At 46.5% G+C, this 12419-nt stretch overlaps 1 protein-coding gene across 1 annotated transcript in view; it reads left to right on the forward strand.

Moving 5' to 3' along the window:
- The first annotated feature begins 379 nt into the window (after positions 1–379).
- Positions 380–12419, forward strand: part of CCNY (cyclin Y) — a 241559-nt gene continuing 229519 nt past the window's right edge. Inside the window, exon 1 of the mRNA XM_082259827.1 lies at positions 380–709. Within this exon, the coding sequence (XP_082115953.1) occupies positions 556–709 (154 nt within the window). The 5' untranslated portion in view covers positions 380–555. The remainder of the gene's footprint in view (positions 710–12419) is intronic.

Below are 12419 nucleotides of genomic sequence, written 5' to 3' on the forward strand. Positions count from 1 at the left end.
GCTATGGCCGGGCATTGTTCTCTCTGTATATACAGGGCACAGCTCTCTATGGCCGGGCATTGTTCTCTGTATACAGGGCACAGCTCGCTATGGCCGGGCATTGTTCTCTCTGTATATACAGGGCACAGCTCTCTATGGCTGGGCATTGTTCTCTCTCTGTATTCAGGGCACAGCTCTCTATTGCCGGGCATTGTTCTCTCTCTGTATATACAGGGCACAGCTCTCCCTACAGACAGACATCTATAATAATAACAATGATCGCTCGGCTCCCTTCCTCCCCAGCTCCCCCCTTTGAACCGGAACCTTTTAGTAATGACAGCTCTGGCTGTGTGCGGAGGTCTGGGGAGGATCGGGGGGCGGAGTCGCAGTGTACCGGGGACAGTGATCGGGGAGATGCTGGTCGGTAGTGTGGGGGGGATGGTCGGGTATCGGATGTACTGTGGGGGTTCCGCCATCATTGTGTGATCCGATGGACATGTCGTGCTAGCGGTGCCAATCCCGGGATCTGCACACAGCGGGGGGCTCCCCCATCACCGCTCTCATCGGTCAGGGAAGATGGGGAACACCACGTCCTGCTGTGTCTCCTCCAGCCCCAAGCTGCGGAGAAATGCCCACTCCAGGCTGGAGTCCTACCGGCCGGAGCAAGACCTGAGCAGGGAGGACACCGGCTGTAACCTGCAACACATCAGTGATCGGGAGAACATTGACGGTAAGAAACACTGCCCAATAGAGGCACAGAGATCCCTGCCAGGGGGCACACAGAGATCGCTGCCAGGGGGCACACTGCCCAATGGAGGCACAGAGATCCCTGTCAGGGGGGACACTGCCCAATGGGGGCACAGAGATCCCTGCCAGGGGGCACACTGCCCAATAGGGGCACAGAAATCCCTGCCAGGGGGGACACTGCCCAATGGAGGCACAGAGATCCCTGCCAGGGGGGGGGGACACTGCCCAATGGGGGCACAGAAATGACTGCCAGGGGGCGCACAGAGATCCCTGCCAGGGGGCACACTGCCCAATAGGGGCACAGAGATCCCTGCCAGGGGGCACACTGTCCAATAGGGGCACAGAGATCCCTGCCAGGGGGCACACTGCCCAATGGAGGCACAGAGATCGCTGCCAGGGGACACACTGCCCAATGGAGGCACAGAGATCCCTGCTAGGCGGGACACTGCCCAATGGGGACACACCGAGATCCCTGCCAGGGGGAACACTGCCCAATGGGGCCACAGAGATCCCTGCCGCCAGGGGTCACATTGTCCAATGAGGGCCCAGAGATCCCTGCCAGTGGGAGCACTGCCCCATGGGTGCACATCTATCCCTGCCAGGGGGGACACACTGCCCAATGGGGGCACATATATCCCTGCCAGGGGGCACACACTGCCCAATGGGGGCACAGAGATCTCTGCCAGGGGGAACTCTACCCAATGAGGCACAGTGATATCTGCCAGGGGGAGCACTGCCCTATGGGAGCAAAGAGATCTCTGCCAGGGGGCACACAATACCCAATGGGGCTGAGAGAATACTATAAAGGGGCACACACTACCCAATGGGGCACAGAGAATCCTGCCAGAGGCACACACTACTCATAGATGGTATAAACACTGCTACCCCATCCACTGCCAGGTAGGGCACAATTAACCCATAGGTGGCACCCATACACTGATAAATTCAACCTACAGGGAGGGCACACACTACCCATGGGTGGTACATACACTTATAACCTTACACTGCCAGGGAGGCCACGCTAAAGATTTCACTGATGGGCCACACACTACCCATAGGTAGTACAAACACTGATAGCTGTCACTGCCCTGAATGGTGGTACATCTGTTGATAACTCTATCACTGCTAGGATGGGAACGTACCACTACCACAGCCAAATCCATAGAGGGCACCCTGATGTTTGCAGTGATGGGGCACACACTACCCATAGATGGTACAGATCCTGCCCCTTTACAGGAGGGAACACCTATCACTGCACTGATATGACACTCTTCTCATAGGTGGTACAGATCTTGCCAGGGTGGTCAAACTGATGACTGCATTAAGAGGGTATACACTACCCATTGGTGGTACAGGCATTGTTGCCACTGAAATGTAAGGTACACAATGCCTATAGGTTGTACAGGCAATGCTGCCAGTTCTACAGAGGAAGTATGTATCATTGCCACCCACCCCACCAAAAACAGAATATTCAATACTACTGTCCCCATATTGATATACACCCATATCACACAAAGTCCACCTAGAACTAAAGCCAGACATTATTTGAACTTTATTTTATTAGATTTATCACGATTTATACGTTGGAATTTGAAATATATTTAAAAAAAAGAGCATTCAGTTTTGGGTGGAGCTGCTGTGATCTATAGTACAATATTTCCAGCACTGTATCATTTTGGGATAATAAGATCTATTTTAGAATTGAGTTGTTTTGAAATGAATATTATGCACAATGCCCATAAGTGCCACCGACACTGCTAACCATGTCAGTGCTAGAGAGGGCACACTATACATTGCACTGGGGGGGAGGCACACTACCCATGGGTGGTACAGACCCTGGCACTGCCATGGAGGGCACGTTAGTCATTGCACTGAAGTGGCACATTACCAATGGGTAGTACAGACCCTAGCACTAGCATGGAGGTCATACTAGTCATTTCACTGGGGGGCACACTACCCATAGGTGGTACAGACCCTGGCACTGCCATGGAGGGCATACTGATAATTGCACTGAGGGGCACGCACTATCCATGGGTGGTACAGACCCTGGCACTATCATGGAGGGCACACTCGAAATTGCATTGGGGTGGCACTTTACCCATGGTTGGTGCAGACCCTGGCACTATAATGGAGGGCACGCTTATCATTGCACTGGGGTTACACACTACCTATGGGTGGTACAGACCCTGGCACTGCCATGGAGGGCACACTGATTATTGCACTGGGGGGCACACTACCCATAGGTGGTATAGACCCTGGCACTACCATGGAGGGCACACTGATCATTGCACTGGGGGGCACACTACCCATGAGTGCTATAGACCCTGGCACTGCCATGGAGGGCACACTGATCATTGCACTTATGGAGCACACATTCATCCTTACAGATGCCCTGCCCATTGATTGCAATGGTAAGGAGAGATAGGTTTCTTCTGCTAGTGAGGGCACACATGGCTTATAGGGTGCCGATTACTGTTCCCCTGGCAGAGACACAAAGGGTTTCTATTCACACAGTGGTTATACTCTGACACTGGCTCACACAATGATGTTTGCTTCGGCATGAACAGGGCACGCATAATTTCAGGAACACATACCACTAACCCTTGCACTGCCAGTGATCGCACATATCAAGGCTGGCGCTGGTAGCAAATCAGAGCCATGCACTGCCAGGGAGGACACCCATAATCCTGAGTCATCCTAGCATTTGCTTATAGAGGGGGTTCTGTTGGGGAGGGCACATAAAAATCCTAACCCCACTGCCATGGTGGAGAGAGATGGAGAAGGGTGTACATTACTCCCTGGGTGGCATACTGACTATTGCATTTTCTGAAACGGCAAGTGCTTCTTCTGCAATAAGGGGTGCTCAGACACTGGGCATTATTCCAACACATAAAATGGCATCTACTGCAAGAGTGGCACATAACTACCATGGCAAATGCAGAGAGATAGGAACCATCACTGGCAGGAAAATCACACAGTACCCCCCGGACATAGAGTGATAATTGCCTATTCTGATATTGGGACTGTGCACTCCCCCTGTCCGTTATAGGGATCAATGCCTCTTCTGATATTGGGACCGTGCACTCCCCCTGTCCGTTATAGGGATCATTGCTTCTTCTGATATTGGGACCGTGCACTCCCCCTGTCCGTTATAGGGATCATTGCTTCTTCTGATATTGGGGCCGTGCATTCCCCTGGCCATTCTAGTAATCATTGCCTCTTCTGATATTGGGACCGTGCACTCCCCCTGGCCATTCTAGTGATTATTGCCTCTTCATATATTGGGACCGTGCACTCCCCCTGTCCGTTATAGGGATCATTGCCTCTTCTGATATTGGGACCATGCACTCCCCCTGGTCCTTATAGGGATCATTGCTTCTTCTGATATTGGGGCCGTGCATTCCCCTGGCCATTCTAGTAATCATTGCCTCTTCTGATATTGGGACCGTGCACGCCCCCTGTCCGTTATAGGGATCATTGTCTCTTCTGATATTGGGACCGTGCACTCCCCCTGTCCGTTATAGGGATCATTGTCTCTTCTGATATTGGGACCTTGCACTCTCCCTGACCATTATAGTGATCATTGCCATGATACAAGGAGATACCTACCAGTTTCTCATGAGCCACATCTGGTTTTCTGTTTTCTTTGTTTAGAATTGAGTGTTTAACCTGGAAATGAAAAATGAAAAGCTGAGTGAAAGCATGCAGCTATCCCAAATGCTAAGGTTGTCTTTTTTTAGAAAAGTTTTAAATGATTTTGGCAAATGTCTTGGACAGCTTTGGTTTGGAGCTTCTTATGTCTCACTAAGGCCTATTTTCATACACATGATGGCAAATTTTGTAATGTTTCTGCAACCGGTGGGATTTTTCAGCTGTGATCAGCTGGCCTTTCAGAGGTATCTTGGAAGGATTCTTGCCAGGCAAAGCAGTATTATTCAGTGGGATGTTCAGTGTCAAATCCGCATGACTCGTTCCTTTATGTCAAAGAATTGTTCACTTAGCTTCTTCCACGTGCCCAATGTTCTGCACCATTCCCATTCTGGTGGGCATAAAAAATTTGAGTCCCACTTTATGGTAGCCATACACTTAACAATCTGATTGAAATATTCTTTACAGCATCAGAAAATATAATTTAATCTACGAATCATCGAAAACGACACATACTGAGTTACCCATCAATTAAGAGCAAAACAGATCAATTCTATCAACATTATTCTGATCGGTCTGTACGCAAGATCCTATCATAGGAAAGCAGATAGGTTGATGTGATCGTTAGGTGTGTGGCGCATCAAATTATGTTTTTTTAACTTATGATTGTATCTTACGAATATGTTCATGAGTGCATTGATCTTTTAAGATCGCTCTTCAGAGTGTATTTGACAGGACTGCTTTTAACCCCTTGAACTCCTCCCTAACACGCTGCAACCATGTGTATTGTACTTGTCGCGGGGTGCTTTCTGAGTGGCCGCATTCACTTAAATGGGTGTTGCTTGAGGGATGTAATACACGCCGAGAGTGACAAGGGATATAATTCCTGCATCGTATGCGGCATGTGTACACCTCTGGTCTCTACAGCTAAAGCAGGGGTGGGCAGCCTGCAGCCTTCCAGCTGTTGCAGAACTACAAGTCCCATCATTCATGGGAGTCATGCTTATAACTGTCAGTCTTGAGATGCTTCATGGGACATGTAGGGGTTGATTTACTAAAACTGGAGAGTGGAAAATCTGGTGCAGCTTTGCATGGTAGCCAATCAGCTTCTAGCTTCAGCTTGTTCAATTAAAGTGTTACTAAACCCAGGAGCCTGCATTTACTATATCTGGTCTCCCACAGTACACAGAACATGGAAATGCAATTATTGTAGTAAATATAAACTGCTAAATATCTTTTATTATCAGCAGTATATAGCAGTCTTGTGACTTCTATCAGTGTCTAGTTAAAGCTTGTAGGAGGAGTTTTTTTATTCTCCCACAATTTTCCTATGACAATGCAGGGCCCCCGACCCTCTGTCTGGACAGTGCTGATTGCATGTGATCAGCACAGGGCCACTCTCCCAAGAAAAAAAAAACTCTTTAAGCAATACACCCCTAACCGAGCATGTGCAGTCTGACTCCTGGCTCTGTAAATATCAGGAAATTATTTGGAGTTAGTGGAAGAAGGGGAGGATCTTAGAAGACAGGATCAAACAGCCTTTTTACACAATGCAGAGGATTAACCCCTTAGATTCCACAGTGAGTATAACAAGCATGCTTTGCTGCATATACAGACTGATTTTACTGCTGTGGGTTTAGTAACAAAAAAAACCCCAAAAACCTAGAAGCTGATTGGTTTCTATGCAGAGCTGCACCAGATTTTTCATTCTCCAATTCAAGTAAATCAACCCTGTAAAGTCATGCTTGTAACTGCCAGTTTTGCAATGCATCATGGGAAATGTAGTTCCACAACAGCTGGAGGGCTGCAGCTTTCCGATCACTAAGCTAAAGGGGGAGCGGTTGGGGGGGGGGGGGGCTGTAAAAAAGCTGCTCAACTGTTGTCATGAATGAGCTCTAAATCAATTGACAGTCTGACCTTATATAAAAAATGTTCTGTGTATGGCCATAATTAGCCACCAGCTATAGGTTGGGGTTTTCTTGACGCTGAGCTTTGGTGCATAAGGATTGAACCCAGGGACTGATTGGCAGGTTGTATTTTTTTACAGAAGAAACATCCCACCTTTTCTGGCAGCGCAGTGCCTGGCAGTGGGCGTCTCGTATGTAGTGAAGTGTACAGATGGGTGAAACTGCTAAAAACCTTCACCCACGAGTTTCTTTTATTAACAAGCGCACAGCTGCTGCAGAACCTCTCCTGTGCAGTAGATGGTGGGGGGTACTGGTGACGACATGCGGTGTGCCCTTTGTGATAAGGAAGCCAAGCACTATCGTCATCTCTCATTCAATCACACATCAATTACATCCAAGTGACCCAGACTGGAGCACTTAACCAGCTCGGCGTGTGATTGACGGAGAATGGATCATGGATGCTGAGGATGCTTTAGCTTTTCATTCTGGAATGGATTTCTTTAGACCTCTCCCCAGCCATTGCTGCTCCTCCATCCCTCTAAGTAATTGTCTGTAATGTACAGATGGGGCATAAACTTTATTAGCCGATTGGTGGCAGCGAACGTTGCTTTATTTTGGAAGGACTTCAGAATTTTTTTATTTTGCTTGTCTTTCTATATCTTTAACTGAGTCTGTCCAATTAAGTTTTCTGATTGGTTGTGATGTGATTTGTTCTATGCAGAGGTCACTCTGAAGATGTCCAACAACCCACCCACCTCTGAGTCAGAGCTAGACTTCGCCAATCAGTTTATAGCATAGGCTATAGGTTTTAATGTGACCATACACTATACAATCTGATTGTACAAACTGTTTAAAGCTTTGGTCACACGTGTGGCCTGGGGGCAATAAAACCAGGTGGGCTTTTACCACCCTCTCTGACCACCTGCCTGAACACTAACCCAGGGATTCCCAAACTACGGCCCTGCAGCTGTTGTAGAACTACACATCCCATGAGGCATTGTCAAACACCTCTGAATAGCATTCCGAGCATTAATCACTTTTCAGAAGAGCAACAGTCCCAGCGTGTGCGGTGATATGTAACATGTATCGCAATCAACGTTTTCAGGTGTAGACGCATGCGTTTACCTTTATTTGTAGGGCGGGGCTTTTTTTTTTTTTGGAGGGGGGGGGGATTTTATGTGTTTGGGTATAACTTTAATTATTTACTATAAAAAATTGTTTTTTATTTTACTGTAACTTGTTTCCCCCATCACATATATTTTAGTGACAGGTTCTCTTTAATGAGTCATTCATGAATGTCTCCTCTGGACTCCACTGAATGGAATGGAATGCCCATCACACATTCTTTCCCATCCCTTGATGGCCAGGAAGCTGTCAACGGGGACCCGGAAGTGATGTCCCACATGTCACTTCCGGGTCAGCAACAAGAAGGGTAGTAGCGTGGATGTGTGTCCGCTCTCCTCCCTGCCCTCAACCCGGCCGCACCCGCTATTTCCGTTCCAGGCTTGCAGATGGCAAGCTTAGGGGTGTGTGGGAGCATTTGGGCTGCAGCCTAGGTGCCAGGACAAAATTTCTTGTCGCCATGGCGTCTGGAATTTGTTAAGCCCTGCTATAAGGATAAACCTAAAAGGTCCATTTAATTTACCGTATATCATACCATGCAGTATCTAACAGAGGTTGTATAGAGCAGGGGGTCTCCACATTTTTTAAAAGGGCCAGTTTACTGTCCTTCAGACTTTCAAGGGGCCGGACTGTTGCCAGTGGGAGTAGAAAATGTTCTGGCTTTTGTAACAATGCCCTATCATTAGCATCAGTGGGAGAAATAGTCCCCCATTATTGGCATCAGTGGGAGGAATAATGCCCCATCATTGGGGTCAATGGGAGGAATGGTACCCCATCATTGACATCAGTGGGAGGAACAGTACCCCATCATTGACATCAGTGGGAGGAACGGTACCCCATCATTGACATCAGTGGGAGGAACGGTACCCCATCATTGACATCAGTGGGAGGAACGGTGCCCCATCATTGACATCAGTGGGAGGAACGGTGCCCCATCATTGACATCAGTGGGAGGAACGGTACCCCATCATTGACATCAGTGGGAGGAACAGTACCCCATCATTGACATCAGTGGGAGGAACAGTACCCCATCATTGACATCAGTGGGAGGAACGGTACCCCATCATTGACATCAGTGGGAGGATTGGTACCCCATCATAGACATCAGTGGGAGGAATGGTACCCAGTCATTGACATCAGTGGGAGAAATCGGTGGGAGAGCGCATGCGCTGGTGAAGTCACCGATTGCCAAAAGAGCGAATATCTCCTGCAGGTTTAGGAGATATTCATTTTACCTAAAGGTAAGCTTTATTATAGGCCTACCTGTAGGTAACAATCACAAAGCAGACTTTATTACCACTTTAGGGTTTCTAAGTGGGCAAAGGGCTTCTGTCTGAATCATTTAGGTTTCATTTACATCTGAGTGATCCGAATGGTGGGCAGAATCGCCGCAATTGCGGTAAATCGTGGGGGAATTGCGCAATGCCAAAACTCCTCAATGGCACCCAATTGCGGCACGACTGTTGCCTGGTGAATCACGGTAAAATTGCACAAACAAAATTTTGGGATTTTGTTTTTGTGATTTTGCCGCAATTAATCGGCCAACAATTGTGGCAAAATCGTGCCGTGATTGAGGTGCCATTGAGAAGTAATGGCTTTGCACAAGCATCACAAGATTTGCTGCAAATTTAAATTGGGGGTAGAATCGGTGCAATTCCGCCTGCGATTTGGATCGCTCAGATGTGAATGGAGCCTTATCTTTGCCCTCATTGATTTCCACACTTGCCGGAAAACTCTGTTCTGTTGGCTGCCTATCCCTCCTTTTCAAGCAAAGTCTTTATCATGCATGGGCTGTGCATTGGGTAGAGGAGAACACTGTGCTGGTCATGTGACACTGCGATTAAGGACAGAAGATGTATCACTGCCCTTATATAAAGTTATTTCAGCCAATAGGAATGAGACAAAGATTGCAAACTTTGATATGTGTCTGGAGTCTGATTGTAGTCTGTAAACACAATGCTGATGGTAGCGATATGTTGGTGATATGTTGAATGGTGAATGTGATGTTATGAGTGCAGGATTTAGGAGTTGTTATGAAATATACACACTCATCAATGCTGTTTGTACTGCAAAAGTCCAGAATCCGCAGCCATGAAACCTGTCCTACAAACCTTGAATAGCCTGGAGTGCCGGTTCACACTATACAAGGTCCGACATCACATGTGATTCACACCACACTGCTCTGAAAATCACATGGGATGTCCGTGCGATGCAAATTCAGCCATACAGATTGTATGGCTGAATTCGCATCACATTCAGACCAAAGTTGCACAGGACCCTTTTTTTGATCCGCACCAGAATCTGATCGCATGTGTGTTCACACCTATGCGATCCAATTCCTGTCCGAATTGACAGTTCGCACTGTGATTTGCAAACTAATCTGGGGGTGTCATTAACGTTGTATTGACACTCCCAGCAGTTTGCCTATGGCAGTGTGAACTGCCTGCGAAATCTGGTGCGATGCGGGAACCTGCAGTGGATTCGAAGGGATTTTCCCGCATTGCACCAGTGTGAACCGGCACAAACAGCGACCTCTGGCTGTGCACAGGGGAGGTAATGGTGATGAAAATGGAGTTTTGTACGTCCAGCAGAAGACGATGAGGGGTGGATGGAAATGTTTGGGTTCCATGTGAATAGCTGCGTTTAGAAGACCCGGCTCGAACGACCTGTACACACGATCCGAAAATCAGACGACAGATCGTTGTCTTTTTTTTTGCATGCTAGTCACATATTAAAAATGGAGAGGTTATTAAAGTTAGGAAAATTCTCGTGCGACAGAATAAAAAAATAGAAGTATTGTAGAGCTGCATGATTAATCATTAAAAAAATTGCGATCTCAATTCACCCCTCCCTCACGATCCTAAAACGGTGTGTCCTCGATTCTTAAGCTGGATACACACTATCCAACTTTTGTGGTTAGATTTCCTTCAGATTTACCTTTTCTATGTAGTGCAAGGGCCTGCCAGATTGCATACAAATTGAAAGTGTTAAGGTTTGACCTCATATTATATGGTTTTGGTAAGTCTGAAGGAAAAAGTCTTCAGAAAATTGTATATGTGTGTATGGCCCATTAGGCTCCTTTCACAGGTGGTGCGCTCGACGGAGTCCGTTCTGCTCAGCGGGGGATCACTAAGCAGGCGGATGACAGCTCTGTCTCTGCTCTGTCAGCAGAGACGGAGCTGTCATATCCTAGCTGTCCTCTATGTCCTTCTCATCCGATCCTATCTGATCCAATCCTCCAGACAGATTGAAAATAGGGTTTCCATCCGTCCGGATTTCATGGACAGGATCGGATAGCAGCGGGTGTCAGCGGACTTGTCACCGCTGACACCTGCTGATCCATAGGGCTGCATGGAGCATCTGATCCGGTCCGCCTGAAAAACTGACAGCCCGTGTGCAAGGAGCCTTACAAAGCTGTTCTCTGCTGGCTCACAGCTGTCAAAAAAAAAAAAAAAAGAGCCTCCAGCAAATGTTTATTAACATTGTTAAGGCTGCTATATAACTATAAACACAATGTATTACAATGTATCATTTCATTAGATCAAAGGAATGAACTTCCTTCTGTAAGTGAGGGCAGTTTAACCTCTTAAAGACACAGCCTTTTTCTGACACTTGTTGCTTACAAGTTAAAATCAGTATTTTTTTGCTAGAAAATTACTTAGAACCCCCAAACATTATATTTTTTTAGCAGAAACCCTAGGAATAAAATGGTGATCGTTGCAATCTTTTATGTCACACTGTATTTGCGCAGAAGTCTTTCAAACTCAGTTTTTTGGGAAAAAAATACACTTTAATGAATTAAAAAAAAAAAAACGAACATGTAAAGTTAGCCTAATTTTTAGTATAATGTTAAAGATGTTACGCCGAGAATCAAGATCTTTATTCCAGAAAAAAATCGTGATTCTCATTTTGAGTGAATTGTGCAGCCCTAAAGAGAAGTAAAGTGCTATGGTGTGTTTGTATTGTATTTTCGGACGACCATTATACTGATTTACTGAAAATTTTTTGTGCTTTTCCAATCAGATAAAATCGGATGAAATGTTTATCAGACAAATTGAGCTTTCTTTTGGTTGTATTTAATCAGCACTGGGGTTTTTATTTTTTGCTAAAGAAATTTCAAAAAGGCCAAAAATTTGGGGAAAAAATAAAAATGTCTTCTTCTCTGTTATAAAATTTTGCAAATACATTTTTCTTCTTTACTGATGTGCGCTGAGGAGGCTTCCCCGACGTGCGCTGAGGAGGCTTCCCCGACGTGCATTTGTGCTCTGCCAGCCTTGCTGGTTATCAACTCTCCTTTCCTCACACAGTGACAGCTTGTGGGGAAAGGGCTGCCGATAACCAGTAAGTTTGTTTACATGTGATCAGCTGATTGGATTGGACACCGCTAATTGCATAGTAAAGGGCCACTGTGATTGGCCCTTCACCTCAATCTGTGATTAGCTGTGTCCAAAGGACACAGCGGTCACAGAGCGCCCGGTGTGCATCCAAGGGGGCACACAGGAGGTATATCCTGGCAAGATGTCCATGGAGAGCCCCGCTATAGCCGGCTAAATGGAGGTACAAAGTGGGGACAGACACAGACTGAGTTTCCCTCATTAAAATACACAGCTTTAAGATCTTTAACCCTTTGTTAGGACAGATCGTGTTCAAATCAAATTTTACAACTAATAATGAGATCTGCCAGCACGGTAATGACAAGGTAAATTATGGCAAATATAATTTCCCAGCTCCCTCCGTAAGCTGGTCATAGATGGACTGAAATTTGGCCATAACTGGGCGAATGTGATCCTTCTATGGACAGGCTGATTGTACTGGAGTCGATTCATCGATCAACCTCAGTACAACCAGCTTGTTGTTTTTTATTCCCCTGATCACTGCTTAAATATATTTTAGAAGAGTTAAATGTTTTAGTAGTAGTAGTTTTTAGTAGTTAGCACTTGCAGTTTGCGGTTGCCCTCCTCACCTCTGCATGGAGTTTGTATGCTCCTTCTGTCTGCCTGGGTTTTCTGGGTTATT

Source organism: Pelophylax lessonae, assembly GCF_965119305.1.
Source record: "Pelophylax lessonae genome assembly, chromosome: 5".
NCBI classification, from domain to species: Eukaryota; Metazoa; Chordata; class Amphibia; order Anura; family Ranidae; genus Pelophylax; species Pelophylax lessonae.